Here is a 22,676-nt window from a genome sequence, read left to right on the forward strand (position 1 = left end):
CCGAAAAGGGGGAAATTTTTGGAATATTATAGGTTTCAGAGTTTTACAAATTAATCCATAAGAGAACTGAAGAATCTAACTGATCGAACAATCGATTAATCATAACTGAAGACTTCATTTGAGTTGAACTGCAAAAACATTATCAAATGAAGAATTCGTAACTGACATGACATCAGTTAGAACTGATAATATCCAGCTGAACTAATCGGATGATCAGTTGGCCACATCATCAATTTAAGTATCAGCAGACAGACTGATAGGTCGTATCGAAGCATAATAGATGAATCAGAACAGAACAATATGAATACCTCATAATACTGTCAGATAAAGTAACTAGACGACGATTCAACGGATATTTGTCATTTAATACATTCAATACGACCGTTGAGATTGAAGATTATATATAGCTGATTGAATCAGTTGTAGTAGGTTATTGGAAGTGAGTGAAAACACATGAAACAATCAAGCTACAATCTTCAATCAGTTGCGATACATCTCTCAAGTATTTTAGCATTTTACAGATAGCACACTCAAGCTCTACATCCATTGTATTTATTCGTAGTATTCAGGATACCAATTAAGAGCTTTTCAGTTAATCACTGTATAAGTGTTGTTAAACTAAGAGTTTCAGTTTGGCAGTGTGTAAGACCATCTGAAGTGGATTATTACAATCTGTTGTAATATATCAAGTCCTTTAGTGAAATCCTATCCTCGTGATAGAAGGGGGTGACGTAGGAGCATTTGAAGTCTCCAAACATCCATAAAAATATGTGTGTTCGTTTCAGTTACCATTTCAGTTTTACACTATATCAACCCTAAGTATTCTATCTATATTTCAATCTTATTTCGCACTATTATCAGTTGACTGATTTATATCGACAAACAAGATTTTAGAATCAGTTCCTCAAAGAACTTATTCACACTTTTGAAAAGAATACAAAAGTCCGAAGTGTTTATTCAACCCCCATTTCTAAGCACTTCAACTACCTTAACCGATGATATCATAAGTTAATCCGCCGTTTAAAATATTTATTCTTATGTTATATGAAAAAATAGATGAAGAAATAAAATTAAAAATTGAAAATTTATTGACGTATGAAAATTAAAAAAAAAAATTCTAATTTTTTGTGACGTATGAGTTGTGATTTTTGAAGCTTGGTTCTCGCTCAACAAGAATATAGTGAGATTCATCTCACTCTCAACTCAAATATTTGGCTATTATATATACTAGTAAATTATGCACAAATGTTGTGCATGTAAAAATTATAATCATAATTTATATAAGATTTTTTTATTAAATGCTTAATTTCATGTTTAATTTAATAAGTAAAATTATAATCATAATTTATATAAGATTTTTTTATTAAATGCTTAATTTCATGTTTAATTTAATAATAAATTATAGAAATTAGTGAGGGAGTCATAATGCAATTTGAAAAGGGTGATATTGAAAATACATTGTGAAAATTTTGAGAAAAAATATTGATGTAATGGCAATTTGGGAAACAAAAGAGTGCTCATATTTACAATAAAAAGTAATAATTTTTCGTGGGTGACCCAAATAGAAGATCTGTCTCACAAAATTTATTCGTGAAACCGTCTTACAAAAGATTTTATGTTATAACAATGAATACATTTTGAAAATCACTACAAGAAAAATGCTAAACGACAACGTATTTTTTCCGTTGTCATTGGCAGTGTTGTTGAAAGTGTATTCTACAAATTAGCGACGATTTTTGAAATTAGCGACAGTACAAACCGTCGCTAATTAGCGACGGATTATGTCTAAACCACTTAGCGACGGTTTTCTTGTAAACTGTCACTAAATCTAATGTTTTAAGTAAAATAAAAAAAATACTTTTTTAATTTAATAAATCTAACAAAAAAAACTTGATATCTTTTTAAGCTAATAAAATTCATAATCATAACTAACACTTAGAAATTTAAAAAGAACTGAAGCGAAAAAACTTACATAAATCGAAACTGAAATCGTAAAAGATAGGAAAATGTATGGTAGATGGGGAAGGTGTGGAGAAAATGGACCGAAAATGCGATTATTAATAGAAAAATTGGCAACGATTTTTGGTAAAACCGTCACTACCAGCGACGGATATATACTAAATCACCGGCAATAGCAACGATTTAATCAGAAACCGTCGCTAATAGCGACGGTTAGTAAACGATCGTTGCTATTGGCGATGGTGTTAGTTTAAACCGTCGTTATTTTAAAATTTGCGACGGTTTTCATAAAACCGTCGATATTTTAACATAGCGACGGTTTAAAAATCGTCGCAAAGTCGACGGTTATTGTTAAACGTCACAAATAAAAATTGCGACGGTTTAGTAAAACCCTCGCAATTTTTACAATGGTTTTTAGAAAATCGTTGTCTTTTAGCGTGTTTTTGGGGTCAAAAAAGCAAAAAAAAACTGTTGTCTTTTGAGTGTGGTTGAATGCATATTTTGTTGTAGTGAATATAAATAAATACACCCCCTAAAATATTTATTCTTATGTTACATGAAAAAATTGGATAATGAAATAAATTTTAAAAATTGAGATTAATTTATTGATGTATGACAATTAAAAAAAATATATAAAATTCTATTTTTTTGTGACGTGTGAGCTTTGATTTCTGAAGCTTGATTCTCGCTCAACAAGAATATAGTGAGATTCTTTCTCAACTCAAACACTTAGCTATTATATATACTAGTAAATTATGCACAAACGTTGTGTGTGTAAAATATAATAATAATTTATGTAAGATTTTTTTTATTCATTAAATGCTTAATTTCATGTGTAATTTAATAATAAGTGATAGAAAACAGTGAGGGAGTTTTAGAGCAATTTGAGAAGGGTAATATTGAAAATAAGTTGTGGCAATTTTGAAAAAAAATGTTGGTGTTAAGGCAATTTGGAAAACAAAAGATTGCTCATATTTACACTAAAAATTAATATTTTTGATATAAAAATTAATATTTTTTCGTGAGTGACCCAAATAGCATATTTTTCTCAAAAAATTAACTCGTGAGAACGTCTTACAACAATTTTTGTGTTGTAACAATGAAAAGATTTTTAAAATATAAATAAATATACTGCCTAAAATATTTATTCTTATTTTACATGAAAAAAATGGATGAAGAAATAAAATTAAAAATTGAAATTCTAATTTATTGACGTATGACAATTTAAAAAACAATAAAATTCTAAATTTTTTGTGACGTGTGAGTTGTGATCTCTGAAGTTTGATTCTCGCTCAATAAGAATATAATGAGATTCTTCTCTCTCTTGACTCAGAAACTTAGCTACTATATATACTAGTAAATTATGCACAAACGTTGTGTGTGTAAAATTATAATCCTAATTCATATAAGATTTTTTTAATTTTATTAAATGCTTAGTTTCATGTTTAATTTAATATTAACTGACAGAAATCTATGAGTGAGTCATACTGCGATTTGAGAAGGGTAATATTGAAAAGAAGTTGTGGCAATTTTGAGAAAATTTTTGGTGTAAGGGCAATTTGAAAAATAAAAGATGATGTCCTCTAGATGACAAATTCTATATATAATTGTATAAATTTTAATTTTTCTTGGTCTTAGGCTATTTAGGTTGTAATTTATCTTCAATTCAAGGGGACATATCTTTATTTTGGAACATCTTTTTTTATAATATGCGATCTCTATATTGGATCATAATTTCAATTCTATAGAACTTAAACTATACATTATTTAAATTAAAATTTCTATTATTGTTCGAGTTCAATGAGGGGAAAAAGGGATGAATATGTGTAAATATTTATATTTAATTTAAGTGAATATAAAACGTAATTTTCGAAACTTAAGACCATAGAAATGTATAAATTATCATAAATAAAATTTAAATTACAAAAGTATGAATATTATTTTGAGAATAAAAAGCGTATATATTATTAAAAATTAATTTAATTTAAAATATTGTATTGTTTTTATAACGTCTCGAAAATTTAAGGTCCACGTGAACCACATGCGCAAGTTATTAAATTCCTTGTGTATTTCAATTAAATGTTTTAATTTCATGGATTATATATGTTGTGTATATTGACATGTTTAAAATATACTTTTCTACATGGTTGCATTAAAATATATTTTTAAAGGTTATTCGAGTTACGTCGAAGAACTGAGACCGGGGGCTGAAAAATAGAAAATGTTTTTATTAACTAATTATTTTTAATTATTTAAATTAAGGGTTGTGCTTTTTCTTATTTTTGAAATATGGGGTTTCGAGGTGATTTTATATGTCGGGACGTAATTTTTATCAGTGTTGGATTTTAAAACGAAAACGCGAACGTTTTGGCAATCCGGGTAATAAATTCACAAACTTTATTAAATAAAATAATTTTTATATTTCAATTAAACACTGATGGGCCTAATTAACTCGACTAATGGGCCTAAGCTTGTTTAGTTATTAATATAATATTCAAAACTCACCCCATAACCTACCCTACAACCCCACGCCCACTCTCCTGTTGAATCACAAATTCTCTCCATCACAAATATACGGCAAACACAGTAATTTTGAAAGGAAATTTCGAAGCTTTCAAAGGATAATCAAGCCAATGCCCTCCTCGTCGTAGTTCTTCAATCGGCAACGATTATTCGTGCGTTAAATACGCAAAAGTACGTGATATTCTTTCTTTCAATCATCCATCATATCATAGTAATTTTTTTAAACATGTTTTGCATGAAAAACAAGGGACACTTTGTTATATTTTCGTTTATGCATCAAATGGTATTTTTAAAGCTTGATTTTTGTGCCAAAAACATGTTTTATATGTATCTAAAGGGGCAGCCATGAATTAGGATGTTAAGGGGAAAGTTTTACACAAGTTTAGGGGTCTTAGAACACACAAAAAACGCTGCAAACGAAATAGAAACAAGCTGGAACCACCGTGGAAAAGAAAAAGAGAGAGCGTGAGTTTGTGTTGGTTGTGCAAGATGCAAGGGTTCGGTTGTGTTGCACGGGGGCTTGGGTCTCGACCAGGTCTGGGGTTTGGGTCCTAAGGGTCGTGGTCCTAGGAAGAGTCCTAGCATGGCTAGGACTCGTGGTTCAGGCTGGGGAGGAGTCCACGAAAGCTAGGGCTCTCCCCAAGCAACTCCCGATCAGCTGCTGTGCAAGGGGGCTGCGGCTCGGTAGGGGCGCGGGCTAGGTGGTCTAGAGGGTGCCTTAGGAAGGTCCAGTGAGGGTAGGAAGGGCTGGGCTCAGGAGGTGGCCCGTTTGGGTCCTGGCTCATGAAAAACGTGAGGATGGCAGCAAGGTGTACGCGCAGATTAATGTCCTTGGTTCGAGGGGTTCGCAGCTTGGGTTCTAGGGCGTGGGCTGGTCTGGGCTGGGTCTGGGCGTGGTCCAGGGATGGTTAAGGTCAGGTGGGCTCGGTGGTGGCTCGGCTGGGAGAGTCCTTGTGCCACTAGGAGTCTTTGGGGCGAGAATCTCCTTGTGCGCAGGTTTGGGGGTCAGGTCCAGAAGGTTTTTGAGCGGGCCAGGGCTGGTTTTCGGGCTGGGCTTGATCAGTAGGTTTCCTAGGTGGGTTAACTAGGGTTTGGCTCGAGGTGGCTCGGGCGTGGCTCGAGTAAATCGGGAGATGGCTCGGGTTGATCGGTTAAGGGTCAAAAACGAAAATTAAGGAACTAAAATTGGAACCATGGGTCCACGGGTGTGGTTCATGGCTTCCAAGGGTTGAATAAATGATAAAAATGTTATGTTTAAAATTTGAGATCAAAATAATGAGTTTTGGATTTATCAGTGATTTAATCCCCACACGAAACGTTAATTAAAGAATTAATTGAAACGCCTAGTTTTAAGCGTAATAAAATTATGAAAAATTAGATTTAAACTCAAATAATTATTAAAATTCTAAGTTTTTAATTTGGAAATTTTATATTAAGGTCTGGTTTAATTCGGGATTAAAATGCATTAATATGTTATATTTAAATATTAATTTAAAAGTCATCGATTTAATTCAAATAAAAATACGTGAAAATTCAGGTAAGCTTAAATAATTATTTGGGATGGTCTAGAGTCGACGAAATTAAGAAAATGTCAAAAACGAAAAATGTTACGTCTATGGATAAAACAGTCATTTTCCAAACGGCCGAATTGTGAGAAGTTAGAAAAAAAAATTTCTAGTACTTTTTAAGCGAAACGAATAGCAGACGTTTCAGTTTCGACTTTACATTTATAACTTTAAAAACATGGGATGATTTACAAATAAAGTTTGAAGTCTATTTATACCACTAAATTTATCCATTTGCAGACAAGTAATATTTAATACTTTTTTTATTTAGCCATTTTGTACTCATGCAGAGCGATTTCAATAATAACAATTTTAATTTCTATAATTAAATCAAAATATAAATCTAAATTTTTAAAATATAAGAAAGATTTTTTTTAGTTATAAATACATGCAAAGATACACCAGTGGTAGTCCAATCGATTTTTAATATTAACTCACAATTTGGATATGTGAACATAATAATATTATTCATTAAATTTATAATCTATAATTGAATTTATAAATAGACCGAAATTATTAGTTTTTAATTTTATTAATTAATTATTTAAGAATATATAAACACGAACTGTACTTAGAATCCCTCCAAAATTTAATTCTTCCATCCAAATTCAAATAGATTCATACTAAATTCAAACTCCGTTAAACTATATCTCGATATCTAGCAAATTATGCACATATGCATATTTTGTGTGTAAAATTATAATCATAATTTATATAAAAAAAATTATTTTATTTTATTAAATGTGTAATTTCATGTTTAATTTAATAATAATTGATAGAAATTAGTGAGGGGTAATAATGTAATTTGAAAGAGGCAATATTGAAAATAAGCTGTGGCAATTTTGAGAAAATATGTTTGTGCAAGAGCAATTTGAGAAACAAAAGATTGTGTCCGAAATTCTTTACACCAGATTTATAATAGTACAGATATATACAAATTTGTCAAAAGAACTCTTTTTTCCCCATCTATTGAACCCTAACTTTCAGAAATAAAAGGTTTTGACAGATTCGGCAAGATAAATATGTTTATGAGTTCCCGTTCTTTCATTTGTCGCTGTCTTTTTCTTTTCTTTTTTTGAATATATTTTTACGTGTGCATTACATGTTCATGACGGATTATCTTCTTTGTTCGTTCTCGTTTTCTTTTTTTAGGTATTAATTCGGATCGATATGGAATTCTTGATTGAAAAGCGTTGTTATATATATATATATACATGTGGTTCTTGAATATTTCTGCTGCGATACTTTTTGCAACTGTTAATTATTTTCTTTGGGTGGATACTTAGATACTTGAATTCTGGTTGAATTTAGGAAAGATGTCTGATGCCGACTTGATTCGATCGATAAAACAAGTAAGTATAAGGTTTCGGAGAGTGTGTATATATATTTTCTTCTGGTTGTAATATACTACATAATTAATGGTTATATAAAAATCATATCTCTTTTTTAACTTCTGAAAGATCATATCTATATTCCTTGTTCAAGAAAATGAAATTTTGTTCGAATGTCAAGAGTTATACTAACATTTGATTCGTCCTTGCATGTATGTACTAATTTCAGGTGCAGAATCTTATAGAGGGGTGTATCCAGCGTAGCATGAACAAATCAGAGTGCAAGCTTGCTCTCGAGTTTCATCACAAGATCCATCCGCATATAACCGAAATAAGTAGCTTCTCTGATCGTTTTTCTGCAATTTGAACTTAATTAAATTGAGATATTGGAATCAAATAAATCATATTTCGGCCCATGAGGTCATGACGATGTTCTATACGTCCTAGATGATATTTTTCGATAAGAATTAATCTCATCTAGCCTACATGTAGCTTCCCAAAAACTTTAAATAGTGAAATTGTACTGGAGATGAAATATTATTGATATACATTCTGATATTGTCAAACTTAGATGAAAATTCTCATTATTCACTAGTTCATTTTTATTTGTTTGATTTGATTTGATTTATGGTTTGTGTTGCTGCAGTTTGGAGCCGGCTTGAGAAAGAAAACGAAGAATTTTTCCGGGCTTATTATGGTAGATTGGTGCTGATAAAACAAATGAGGAAATTCAACATGTTTCTTGCAAAACAGGCGAGCTGGATGGATGTGAGAAGGTTATCCACGATGCACACATCCGATCCATCTCCCGCTTTAAATAGTAAGATACTTTTCTATTTATATACCTCCAAACTTTTCCATTTTCCATGTAAATCTTTTATTTACTAGTTCTATTATAAGTATCGATACAATATATTAATACTATATTTAGAGACGTCCCTTTGATGTTAACACTTGAAAGATTATATTAAAGTCAGCAAAAGGACTATTATATCTTGTATAGAAAATAAAGAGAGAGTGAAATGATGTGATGAAAGTACTTTTGCCCTGTGATTGTTTAAATTCAATTGATTGCAAGTTATTTAATAATATCATGACAAAAATGTGTTATTTTCAAACATATCTTGGAAAGATATCTTTTATCATGTTTTCCAATTATATAAAGAATCTATTAATATTAACCAAAAAATATTTATCTATTTGAGGATTATATTGCGGATGCACATAATATAATATGGCTAAAATATGTAAATCTATTCAGTAAGTAACTCCACACACACACACACACAAATATATATATATATATAATGAATAATATCTCCTGTTTTAAGCATTACTCGGTGTATAGGGCAGCAAGAATCCCCAAGTGCACCTCCATTGAAAGCTGAGGATATGCAGAAACCACATGTGTGTCACAACTTTGTATCGTCAATCCAGCCATCTCCAAAAGGATTTGTTAATACGCCGTTTTGTGATGGACAAAATATCAAAATGCATTCTGTACGCTTTGATGATGTACCCTCTGCTGCTCCACAAAACATAGTACCTTTGAGAACAGTGAATATGCAGCAGCGACCCGAGTTTGGACCATCAATCCTGTCATCACCGACTCTAAGAACCGGTTATGTTTCCAATCCTGCTGCTCCACAATATCCCATATCTTTTGGTGCTGGACCGTCAAACCCAGGGTATTTTCAAGAAAATGTTTCTATGTCCGGTTATGATGTAAACTTTGGAAGTCCTCAAAACTTAGTCGATCCTCAAAACCGAGATGCCATGATGACTAAAACTGAAAGTGTTATCACTGGAGAAGCTGGTTATGATGGCAATCTGGCTTGCAATCCTGCTCCATACGGATATTTTGAGGACTTGTCTCCTCTAACAGGTGATGATGCATCCATCACTGCTTTAAGCAGCAACTGTACATCCATCACGTCTACACCAACAAAACAAAATAACCTATACTTGGAAGGTAATGCCTTTTCATTTCACATTTCCTACATTTGGGATAAATATCCAACTATAATGGTCTAACAATGCCTCTGCTAACGTGATCACTAGCATCTACTCCTTTTTGTCTAGAAGACACATACTGGTGAGTTAGTTTTAAGTGTACTTGTCTACTTTATTGCAGATATATTTGGTGTGTGAGATCATTGACACTAATTGTTTTTTAATCATTTTCTTCATCAGGAATAACCACGGTTTGTATCATGAACTTGGGAGTCTAGAAGTATGAGATAGCTTCGCCCTGGTGACGACTGGTATATCTTTTTATATGTGTCAAACAACAATGTGGTTCTTCTCTCTGTTTCTTTTTGTGCAAAGTTTTCCGATACCTCTGTGGTTTCTAGGACTTTACCTAGTTCGGCTACATTTTGTGCCAGGATCTGTTTTCACCTAACTTGGTGGTAGCAAAATCATCATCTGTGATAAATGAGAAATCTTTCTTTCACATTTGGAGATAAAGCACTTGATTATTAGTGCGGTAAAGTGGTATTTTTAAACTATGTCTGCTCATATAGCGAGCATCAGTTGGTTGTTATGATGGGATAACAATTTGAAAAATAACTTACCATTTGGCTCATGAAATGGGATGAGATGAAAGATGTAAGAAATAAGGATCACAAATCAATATATATGAATAATAAGATGATTTATAACTCAAATTATTCATAGAAAATGAGTCAAACAAGGAATGAAACAAACATCTGTAATCAACTAAAGTCTCGTCCTTTACACATTATTATACCATTACCTTTATGTTAATATTTATTGAGCAGTCGTATTCTCTATCATACTAACCAAACAACAATAATCATAGCAGGAAAATTGCGATATCATTCATTTTGGAGTAAAACTCAATTACATCAAAATTTCCGCAGCCCTAAAGCTAGTTCCTTCAATTTATGCCTACTTTCTTAGTGCACAAATCTTCAACTAAACCTGTCAAACAAAATTGATTAAGCAATTCAGAATGGTTGATTCAGCAAAATTTATTTCTTCTTGGCTATTTTTTTCCCCAAAAGCCGAAACTATAATGACAGCCGCACTCAGAAATACTACGTTTTATACAAATTTGATTCGTTAATTCAGTTTATCTTGACTATTTAGGCTATTTCAGTTTGGCTAGTTTGGTTTCGTTAAATTTGGAATCAATCATTTTATAAACTTTTAGTAATTTGGCTAGTTCATAAAAATTTTCGATTTGTTAAAAGCTAAGTTTGTACAATTTTTAAAAGTTCAGCTGGATCAGTAGCCGAACCCTGTTTACTTCCTTGTTCTATGAATTTAGATTGCATTTAACCATAGAATATGATGTTCCAGCACCAAGTAACCATACATCAAATATTTTTTAAAGTTCCATGAAATTTTCACACAGAAGTTGGTAAACAGCAATACACAACATGATATTCATAGATATAATTACACAAATGGTGGGAGAGTAACCAACCTTACTAATTCAACAAACTTGTACCTCAAAGATGTCAATGCATCATTGTTACTATTCTTCGCCTTCCTCTTCGTCATCTGCACCTTCGGCACCGACTTCTTCATAGTCTTTTTCGAGAGCAGCTAAATCTTCACGGGCTTCGTTGAACTGCCCCTCCTTCATTCCTTCACCTGCATACCAATGAACAAATGCCCTTTTGGCATACAGGAGATCAAATTTGTAGTCAATGCGTGAAAAAACTTCGGCGACCGCTGTGTTGTCGCTGATCATGCACACTACTCGTTGCACTTTAACAAGATCACCTCCAGGCTGATTCCACACTTAAAGCCAGTTGGGTACCTGTTGAGTCCTCGGGCCAACCGATTTCAGAACGGGTAATCTTATGTAACAACTCATATTGTAATCATTCGTGGACATTGCAACATCATAAATTTAGAAGTGAGACGGTTCAACAAACGCAAATTGATAATTAAGTGCCATCATCAGCTACCATTGTCCAAAAGCTACAAGAAATTTACTTACCAGTCAACAAACTGAACAGTATGTTTGGTTTTAATGGCAGCAATAGCAGCTTTGACATCATTGGGAAAAACATCTCCATGGTACATCAAGCAACATGCCATGTATTTCCTGTGTCTTGATCACATTTTGCCATCATACTCGATGGCTCAAAAACTGCATTCATGATCCCAGGGACCGAAAGCTGTTCATGATATGCTTTCTCAGAGGAGATAACGGGATCATAAGATGATAGCATGAAATGGATCCGAGGATTTAGCACAAGGGTGGTCTGGAACTCAGTAATATCAACATTAACGTCACCATCAAATCGTAAAGTAGTAGTCAAGGATTACATGATTTGGGAAATCAATTGGTTCAAATTGGTATGTGTAGGCCTTTCTATGTCTGATGACCTTCGGCATATATCATAAATGGCTTCATTGTCCAGGAGCACAACCACATCTGTATGCTAAAAAAGGGAATGTGTTGAGAGAACACTGTTGTAAGGCTCCACAACAGCAATGTAGACCTGCAATTGGAATGAAACCCGAATTTACAATTTTATTCATCTGTCTGAAAGTCCATGCTCAGAGTTATCGGACTTAAAGCGTGATGATACGGTAATACCGATACAAGGAGTTCAGATTGTAAAAGCTAACGAATAAAAAAAATTATCTCTAGAGAAGTGAGATATTGCTCTATACATAATTTCAAGAAGAGAAGTCCACTGAAGGAACCCCAGATGAAATGAATCAAGAACTGCTTCAAGGCATCTGAGGTGATGGGTAAACAGTGAATCCAAGCTTTGACTTCTTTCCATAGTCCGCTGAAAAACGTTCCAAGAGCAGAGAACCCAATCCTGAACCAGTACCACCACCTACGGCATTAAAAATAAAAAAAAAAACCTTGCAAACCTTTGCAGTTCAGCCAACTTCCTCACTCTAGCCAGACAAAGAACAATCACCTCTTTTCCTACTGCAAATACACCATTATTACAAAATCACATTAGCACTGGCTTGTAGTTAAATTGTGTATTGCCAATCAAATTCACCATATTAAGCCTGGATATTAGATACGTATAAATTACCTAAACTAAAGCTATCAATCATGTGAGAAAGACGTCATCGTTGATATGTCAGTGAAAACAGGAATTATTAGCTATGCAAATAACAACGCTATTGCTACTTTACCTGTATGATGGCCCCGAGTACAGTTGTTGGCTGCATCTTCTATTCCGGAGATGAGCTGTTCTGGGTGGAAGAGCTGGCGATAAGTCCCTGTCCAAACTTCATCCATAACTGTGGGTTCAAGATCAACAAAAATTGCTCTTGGGGGATGCTTTCCGGAGCTAGTCTAGCTGAAGAAGGTGTTGAAAGTATCACGTGCCACACCAACAAAAGCGTCGCTGCAAATCCACAAATAATTTATTTCAAAAAATTTTAACTTGAAAAACATTTGATAGCAAATAAAACAAAAATGTCAGAAAAATGGTTAGCTAGCTTTGTGGTTGATTTTCACTTGGGGACAGAGGATAAATAAGTTAAATTCATCCCTTTTCCAGCCCACTTCAGACTCAACGAGAGACCACTCATATCAAATCATACAAAAGAAGGGAAATCATATGGTCGAAGAACAAGATAAAAAAAAAAGGTGAACGTTTGCCTTTCCGGAATAAAACATCAAAAATCACGACTCAACACGAAATTATGTAAATCGCGAAAGACCCAAATGTAAAAAGCAAAAAAGAAAAGAACCTGGGCATCATCCAATCAGGATGAATGCCGTGTTCAAGGCAATAGAGCTCCCAGCATTAATTCCCAACTTGAATCCCCGCTTGGCCGAGTGTATGCTAATTATCTATCTCATCTTTCAGATTTATTCCTCCTCGTATTCGATCGGTGATAGATTGGAAAGCAAAATATCCACGATCCTCGTCTACAGAGAGAACCAGAGAGAAAAGGAGCAGAGATGGTAAGATGGGAAATGACAAGCTGCACATTGTGGGTCCCAAACAGCTTATCTAAATTCGTTGGATCGGCCGAAGATCTTGATATTATTTTTAATCCAATATTGACCAAATTGTACAAATTCAATAAAAGTGGGCATACGTGATACCGTCTCACGGATTAAGGGTCAACTCAACCGATATTCACAATAAAAAATAATATTTTTAGTATAAAAAGTAATACTTTTTTCATGGATAACTCAAATAAGATATATGTCTCACAAATATGACATGTGAGACCGTATTACACAAGTTTTTGTAGAGAAGAATGAGTTTCGAGAAATATTAGAACTATTTTACTAATATTTATAGGTACACATACAAATATATAGATATAATAGATCCAATTATCCATATTAATAAGAAACATTTTTTATAATTATTTATTTTAAAATTACATGACAACACTTGTCTTATAAATATTATGTTCACGTAATGCATGTGTGTTGGTTGTTAATCTAAATTTTTAAGGCATGAGCATTTTTATAAAGATTAAAGGATAATCATATAGTTAAGAACTATAATATGACCTCACAAACAAAACAAGATAATAGCCACAAAATTGATGAGTGTAAAACGACAACAATGTGGACGGCATGTGAAGTAAAGAATTGTCTACTAAAAGTAAACATGCAATATAATGCAATGTTGGTGTGTCCATAATTGTCATGTAGTAAACTTGCATAAATGTTTGCAACGAAGGGGTAAAAAAAGCCAAAATAAGTGATTTTAGCTAGCTCACTTCGCAACATAGAGAAGTAGTTTATTTGCTTGCTTAGCTCGAAGATGTCAACTTTGTTCATTTACGTCTCTCGTTTACTTGTTAGCCGGTCCTATTCTTCACCTTCGCTTTGAGGGATTTTTTGTTGTGAAAAGCCTTGGATCGAGCTCTAATTTGTCCAACATGTTCCCACCGGATTGAACTAAACTATGAATAGTGGAGATCGGGTCTGGATATTGTTTGAAGTAGATTCTGGATGAAAAATAGTAATTATTGTATTCTATTCTAAAATCTGAGCAGTTTTCTTGCACATGCATTATATGAAAAATGAACACTGGATTTGACTGAATTTTGGATATGTCAAAAATGTGGGTTGGTATATTTTCAACTATGTAGATTAAATTCATAAAGAATTTTGGCTTGAAAGTTCCCTCAAAAAATGAACATAATATTTCTCATAAATTTTTTTGTTAACACAAGTTCGAAAATGTGAAGGAGGTTTTGTAGATTTTGGTGTGTTTCAATTAAAAATGAGAGGTAAATATTTTTCAGAGTGATGTAGGAGTAAAATATGACAACTGACTAGCATCAAGGCCATAGTTAGCCTCGATTTCATCCATCATGCAACTGATACTTTAGTTCAGACTGTTCTATTCTGATTCAACGGTTCTGCTTTGGTACGACTTGTCAGTCAGTCTGCTTGTAAGGCCCGAGAAATTTATCCGGTTAATCTAAAAGGATTTGGCAATAATTGTTATAATCTATTGGTGATAATTGATATGATTATAAACGGAATGGATCAGACCGGGAAAGACGAAAGAAAATCAAAATGAGAAGCAAGAAAGAGTCCTCGCGCACATGCGCGACGTGATGGGCGCACATGCGCGAGGTAGACAGAACCTTGCGCGCACATGCGCGAAGAAAGACGCGCATATGCGCGAGCAGCTCATGGCGAAGGCAGAGGACCTTGCGCATATGCGCGAGATAGGGCGCGCATATGCGCGAGGAGGTGTATCGGTAAGACTCGAGTTTAGAGAATGTCGCGCACATGCGCGGAAGGACGTCGCGCATATGCGCGACTTGCTGTAAGTTCGGACAGAACGTTCGGCGCATATGCGCGGGACTTGGGCGCGCATATGCGCCAGGCATGCATCACGAAAAATTGACATTTGGTATCTATATGCAACGTGGATGATATATATATATATATATATAAATGAAGTGATTCTTCATTCAGCAATCGAGCAAGCTTCGAGGGAGAAAGAGTGAAATTTTCCTTCGACGTGAGATTTGAGATTTACGAGTGATCCGTCCTTCTGATTTTGAATCTAAGTACAGCACCGAGTTCCTAGCGACGACAGCTACAATTGGGCGTAAGTTTTGTTACGTTTTGATGTCGTTTGAAATTATGATGTTATCAGAATTGAATAGGAATCATATATGGTGTTTCTGATACAGTGGACATCGTATAATCGAAGTCAGATTAAAGAACAGACTGGTTATGTAATTGTTATGATTTTTGGAATTGATTAATTGAGATTCGATATCAGATTTATATTATCGTTGAAATTATGAGTTATATCGATAGTGATTATGTGTTCTGGTATTATATCTGTGATGTTGGGACTGACGGGGTTATCGAGACTGTATTGGTATGCCGTCGAAACATCAGTGGATTAATATTGATCAGACTCGGTATTGGTTGAGATGGTATTGTAGTATCATATGTCGAGTGGCATTGATCCGATTATGTTTTGATTTGAGTATTAATCAGAACAGGTTTTGAACTGAGTCATGTACTGATATTGTATCTATTCGATTGTCATTATCAGATTGGATATGGACAGAGTTGACTTCAATACTTCGTCGTCGTCGGACCGAGAAGATAAATGTATAAATAAATGTTGATTCGGGATTGCACAACTCGAGTTAGGTTTGACTTGAGTTTCCCAAAATCACATACTTTACTTTATTGCATTGATATTTGCAGATTATCAGATTGATATGTTTAGTCTAGTGAATTATAGCAGAGCCAGAGTTTGAGTCTAGGGCAGATCAGCCTAGCTAGGGCAGAACCGCCGAGTCTTTGTCAGAACCGCGTAGACTCTAGACTTACGGTGTATCGATGAGCTTAGATGTAGATCGACGTCTATTGTAGACATTCGATACAGCATACCCAAGTCTAAATTAGATCAGGATCTCTAGATTAGAATGAGAGATGAGTCGAGTCTTAGATATCGAGACTAGAACTTGATTTACAGATTTGTATTGATTTATGTTTCGTAGATTACGATTCAGATATGATTTACAGATTGGTATTGATACATGTTGTTTGATTATACTACATGTGATAAGATATAACTCATGCTTTTATGTTAATTCAGTTAACTGCATGTATACATTATTTATACTGGGATTTATTCTCACCGGAGTATCCGGCTGTTGTCTTGTTTGTATGTGTGCATGACAACAGGTGGGGCAGGAGCAGGGTCAAGAGGATGATGAGAGATCGAGATTAGAGTGGTGATTCCGGACTTGGATGTAGACTTGGTTTAATACTGGAAATTAGTAGTTGAACCTTAGACTAGTTTGAATAATTGTTGTACATTATTGTACTTTTATACTGAGATGTATATTAGTTAAATTCCATTACGTTCCGCACTTATATTTTAAAAAGAAAAATTTTTAGACCCTGTTTATCTTAATTGATAATTAAATCCCAAAGATGATTAAGAAGATGATTAGCGTCCGAGTTACCACACTGCTGATACTTCAATTGATAATGTGGCCAACTGATTAGAAATCAATTGATCAGCCAATCAGTTCAGCTGGGCATTATCAGTTGTAACTGATGTCCTATCAGTTACGAATACTTTAGTTGATAAGATTTTTTCAGTTTAACTAGAACGATGTCTTCAGTTACGATTACACGACTGTTCGATCAGTTAGATTCTTCAGTTCTCTTCTTGATTAATTTGTCAAACTCTGAAACTTATAATATCCCAACAACATCCACTATGGCATGCTACTATCAAAAAGCTCATGACATTAGAGAACGGACCTCAGTCCAATGAACATTGTAAAGATGATTGGGCTCATCGAGAAGCTAGTGGGCCTATAACTCGTTATTCCAAACGAACTGTCTACGGAAATTTTACTGCTATCGTTTCCATCGTCGTTTGATGGGTTTGTAGTGAGGAGAGGAGACGTTGAGCTCGGAAATGGAGGGAATCTGGCCTAACAAAGATTCAAATTTCAGGTACATTTAATATTATTTATTTTTACCATAAATAGGCAAATGATAATTATTATTTTTTATTGATGCATACAATATATATGAAATATATCATTGAAATATTATTTATGGTCATATATTATTTGTGACAGAATGAACAACTTTAGTGAGATTGTCTTACAGATTAATTTTATGAGACATATCTTCGATTCAATTCAATTCATAAAAAATATAAATTTTTATGCAAAAAAATATTAACTTATAGGACTGACATGGGTCGACTTGATTCGTCTCACGTATATAGACCTACAAAATGGTCTTAAAAGAGACTTGCTCGTCTTTTACAGGAAACATATGGAAAATTTGTCGGGCCAAATTGAAGAGGTAGCTACCAAAATCCTACGATTTCTTCGACATAACACTTTAAAAAACATTTGCCATAAAAATGAGCAAGAAACAATCCCCAAAAAGGGTTGTTACATACATAAACACAGCCGGAAAACGGGCTCGTGTGAGGAGTCGGAGCAGTCGTTGAGATACGATGTGATAAGAATGTCGATAACGGGATCGGAATCGCCTAATGCATTGTGTTTGCACTTATGCAATGGATCCACTGATTTTCATGTATATTCCAAGAAAGGATGGGTCTCCTTCAGCCCAAATAAAGATTTCTTTGTAATCACCGTTGGTGACAAATTACAGGTACACTTTTTTTTATTTATTTATCCATGTTTTTTAGTTTTTTTTTCATTTATCCATGTATTTTAGTTTTTTTGCTATATCCAGAGCGGTGCGATCTCCCGTTATTTTTTATTTTTATAGAATAGAGTGTTAAATATAATTATATTACTTCGCTTTCCTCTCCTTAAAATTTGAACTCCCCTAAGAATTTTAATATATTTTTTTGCCTACTAACTTCATTTTTCTGACTTCGTTTCTGGCTATAATATGGAAAAAATTGGGAATTTTTATTGCTGTTTATAAAATTTTTTTGAGAAAAACATCTTATAGATAAAATAAAAAATAAAAATGTTGGATTGAAACTTGTAATTCATTTATACGTGTTATAGTATTGCGCATGCTTTATGCATATCTAAATTAAATTAATATGTTAGAGTAGTACTTAATATTTTTACGCAAAAACTTGTGTAAGACGGTCTCATGAGTCATATTTTGTGAGATAGATCTCTTATTTGGGTCATTCATGAAAATGTATTACTTTTTATGTTAAGAGTATTACTTTTTATTGTGAGTATCGATAGGATTGACCGGTCTCACAATAGACCTACTCATATTTTTAATATCAAAATTTAATACATTGTATTGCTAAAAGTATTAACAAGAATAGCATTTTAGAAAATTGAAAAAATTAGACATATTGATATTTATAAATACTTTTATTATAGAGATTGGATTAATTATATTAGGAAAAAAATGCAATTAGTGTATTATAGGGGCAATTAATATTATATCCCTCTTCCCACGAGTTACTGAGTCTAATCCGGCGACTTATTGCTACATAAAAACGATATTATATTTATACTTATTTTGTGTAAGTTTATTTAGAATAGCAATGAGTGCGACATGTGTATCTTTTTTCTAACGGGATGTTGATTTTATACTAATATGATTTTCATACGTGCAGTGTTACCTTGATACTCACGACGAAAAATGATTAAAATTATCAAAATTTTAAAGAAACGAGACCATAATTTATATTTGGTAACAAGGATGACCAAATCTGAAACAAGATAAACGTACCCGACAAAAATTGTTATTTTTCATTTTAATGAACTATAATTTTTTTCATTAAAATGTTTTAGCGAATTTTTTTATCCCATTATTAAAATCGAGGTGATCAAAACTGAGAATTTATTTTATTTTTGCCATCATTATTAATAAATGATCTGTTTTGATTTTTTGATTTAATTTTTTTTAATATATTCAAGGTTATAGGCTTGGAGTAGAGGACAATATAAACATGTAATAGGAAGGACCGTATTCAAAGGTGAAGATCAAGAAAAGTGCGTTTCAATGAGTTTCCTCTGCTCACCATCTCCAAACTTCTTCCAAGATGACAAAATTGTGGTCATTTCACTCGCCCAACAAGCCATTTTTGCTCTATTTTTCACTCTTTCTATTCAATTTTTAGTTTTTGTTTACAATCTTTTGTTCAGATAGAGTCGTTGTGATCAATTGATTAACTAAGGAGTGGAGCAGTTTGTTTTCATAGATATCCCAACATATACATATAAAGTAGATGTCTTGTGATCCGGTCTCACGAATCTTTATTCATGATACACATCAACTCTGCCTACCTAAAAGTAATATTTTTGGCAATAAAAGCAATCTTTATTCATAGGTGGCTCAAATAAAAGATTTCTCTAATAAAATTAACCCATAAAACTCTTTCACAAGAGTTTATATATATACTAGAAAAGTGTACGTGCGTTGCACGTGAGCAACGAAACTGCTGAAAATATATGAATGAAATTTTGATAATATTTAAATGAATTAAAATATGGCTAGTATCATTTATCAATTGAAATAAATCAAACCACAAAAAATAAAAATCATGACCATAGACGTTGTATGAATCGAAAAAGTTATCTAATCCACATGGCACATTTTTCAATATGTTGGTTTTGTCAACTCAACAACTTTTTGTCGTAGTTTTTATAATATGCGTATAATCATTTGGTATACTCAACAAGTATATGATAATCTTTAATGTTTATTATCTTATTTAGAATCCTCATCTGAGATCTGATATGCTTGTAGTTTGCTTTCCTATCACAACATTTTTTCGGTTTTCTACATTGTTTTTATCCGGTAATCTTGTATTTCGACTATTTTTTTTTTGTTGAATGATTTTTTAGTTTATGACAATCATCAACTGTAACTCCTAAGAAAAAATTCTTTAATTTAGTCGTGATATGTTTTTACTTGTGAGTAACCTATATATCCTTCAACAACATAACCAATGAATGGTGTTGTAATTTTTTCAAACATCGTGATATTTGTAATATCAATTTTATATATTTAGTATCAATATTATTAACATATAGCTATAAGGTTAAAAAACTTTAACAATTATTTCTCAATATTTCTCAATCATTGTGAGAAATAATACTTGAAAATCTATTCAAATTACTATATATTAGAACTGTGTCCTCGTTTAATTTGACGCAATTCACGAAACTCATCTCGTTAGTCATTTTTTTAGAAGTTTTGGAACAATGATTGCGTTCAACATATCATGAGGATAATATAATTTCAATCTCATTTGTTGTGTCTATAACATAATATTATATTATCCATTGAAACAAAACAAATTTTCTTTTATCGAGTTTACATTTTGTTTATAATATTTTTATATATCTTGTGGAACGATATACAAAATTAATTATTGCATTTTAAAAGTTTTTAGAAGAGACACGAATAATGTAATTAAGTTATGCATATGAGATATCATTCAAATATATATAAAAGTTTTTGTTTTATTCAATATCTCATCTAATAATACAATTGTTTAGATTTCATGAGCATTTTATGATAGTAAAAATTAATTTGATGAAATATTGTAGAATTATATTTGTATTTCATTATTTGGCTAAGTGAATCTATTTTATGAATTAGCTGATTAACCACTTCGACTAAAACAAAAAACAAAAACAACCTCTTAGCCACCTCGAAATATATCGAGATGATATTATAGGAAATAAAGTGCAATTGGCTCAATATCTCAATTTACTAAAAAATCACAAAATTGATCTATTGTGTCCTCAAAACTTTAGAATTTTTCTCATACCATTATAAATAGAATGAGAATTGTGTACACTTTGTTTTTCATGTAATTATTTTTCTGGATGAAGAGTTTTTTTATTTTCGAAAAAACGATTTTATTCTTTTAAAAATATTGACATTTTATATGACATCCATACAACATAATCAACACAAATGACATATAACAATAAAACATGTTAACGCTAGAGTAAAAAACTCATCTCAGTACAAGAACACTAAATGATCAAATGAAGCTGTTGAGGATCGAAGTTGAGTTTAGAGGGGGGAGGGGGGTGAATAAACTCTACTCGTTTTTCCTTTGTTTTGATGAGGTACTAAAATCATGTTAGAGATAGTAGTTTATCTTGTTGCGTATACCTTCACCTAGATTACAATTATAGGTGCGGAAACAATCTGATGAAGTAAGTGAAAGACAATAATAACAGTAGGCAGTAGTTGTTTATGGAAGTTCGAAGATGAAATCTTCTACGTCTCCCCTTCTCCTGTTTCCAGAAAGTATAACTAAAAGACTTTGGATATTACAGTACAACTCTTGTACACACCCACTTCAGAAGGACTTACACCTTTGCCTACTGAAACTCTTAGTTACTCGACTCAAAAAGAATGTGATACAAAAAGTTCTGAAAAGACTCTTTTCAGATTACAAGCTCTTCCTGATAAAGTATAAGTGTTGTAAAAGATTGTGAAGAGTGTAAGAATCAGTAGCACAAGATGATCTTCAAAAGATCAGATATTTGCTATGAAGCGTGTGCTACTTTTCTTTGTGTTGAACTCAAAGTTATCAAGGAATTTCGAGGTTGTCTCGTTGAGTGAAATAGCGTTGATCCTTGAAAAGATATTATGCGTAGAGTTCTTTTTTGTAAGGGTTTGTTCCATGTATATATAAGCGACTGAGTTCAACGTTTATGATCAGAAGATGTCTTCAGATTTCTGATAGAGTCAGCTTTATAACCAAAAAAGGTTCCTGCAGAAAAACTATAAAACAATCAGTCCTGTTTTATACTAAACTCAGTAAAGTGAATTAAATGACTTCGTATAGTATTTAATGCTGCAATTAATACTAGTACTTGGTAACTTTAACGGTAACATTTAAAGTAGTCACGTTAGGCAACATCTTCTACTGATTCTGTTTTTCTATCCTTTCTACTGCTTTTGTTTTACTAGACCAGTAGCTTCTGATTTTCTTGTTGTCTACAGTTTTCTTAAAGAGTGCTGCTGGTCTGCTGGTTTTTATTTTCATCGCCACAATTAATTCATGTCTATCAATTTCCCCCTTTGTGGTGATGTAGGAAAGCGTTAAATAACAGATAATCAGTTAGCAAAAGGATAATATCAATGAAATTAACACAGTAAATTGTCAATCAGTTCTAATGTCCCTGTAAATGACTTCTTCATCTTGAGGATCCTGAAATCTTCTATCTGAAGGTTCAGCTTCTGATTGCCTTAGTTCTGCTTCAGATGGATGTCTTCGTTTTTCTTCCCCTTTTTTGGCATCAGCGGCAATCACATGGGCCATAAGATCATTCATTCTTCCAGACAAGTTTTGAATGCCATTGGTTAACATCTCCAGATACG

At 32.9% G+C, this 22,676-nt stretch overlaps 1 protein-coding gene, 1 long non-coding RNA gene and 1 pseudogene across 3 annotated transcripts; 2 read left to right on the forward strand and 1 right to left on the reverse strand.

Annotated features, from left to right (window-relative positions):
- The first annotated feature begins 4,495 nt into the window (after positions 1-4,495).
- On the forward strand, positions 4,496-8,341 carry LOC142531874 (uncharacterized). 2 transcript variants are annotated; one of them, XR_012816393.1, is made up of 4 exons: positions 4,496-4,653; positions 7,334-7,399; positions 7,608-7,713; positions 8,025-8,341. It is a non-coding gene; the product is annotated as an uncharacterized LOC142531874 (long non-coding RNA). The 2 variants fall into 2 exon arrangements; XR_012816392.1 differs by having other exon boundaries at positions 7,359-7,399.
- Positions 8,342-8,597: 256 nt separating this feature from the next.
- LOC142530323 (tubulin alpha-3 chain-like) lies at positions 8,598-13,342 on the reverse strand (annotated as a pseudogene).
- A 4,294-nt stretch (positions 13,343-17,636) lies between these two features.
- LOC142531787 (uncharacterized) lies at positions 17,637-19,601 on the forward strand. The gene is made up of 2 exons (XM_075638045.1): positions 17,637-17,996; positions 19,251-19,601. The coding sequence occupies exons 1-2, from the start codon at positions 17,649-17,651 to the stop codon at positions 19,473-19,475; spliced, it is 573 nt and encodes a 190-aa protein (XP_075494160.1). The 5' UTR covers positions 17,637-17,648; the 3' UTR covers positions 19,476-19,601.
- The last annotated feature ends 3,075 nt before the right edge of the window (positions 19,602-22,676 follow it).

This window comes from Primulina tabacum, chromosome 17, assembly GCF_025594145.1.
Source record: "Primulina tabacum isolate GXHZ01 chromosome 17, ASM2559414v2, whole genome shotgun sequence".
NCBI classification, from domain to species: domain Eukaryota; kingdom Viridiplantae; phylum Streptophyta; class Magnoliopsida; order Lamiales; family Gesneriaceae; genus Primulina; species Primulina tabacum.

What these genes read in the sequence shown, in the direction of transcription:
- LOC142531787 (XM_075638045.1), top strand. Translation starts at nt 17,649, where the DNA reads ATGGAAAATTTGTCGGGCCAAATTGAAGAGGTAGCTACCAAAATCCTA. An exon ending in CCGTTGGTGACAAATTACAG is followed by an intron (nt 17,997 to 19,250) that starts GTACACTTTTTT and finishes TCAAGGTTATAG; the next exon opens with GCTTGGAGTAGAGGACAATA.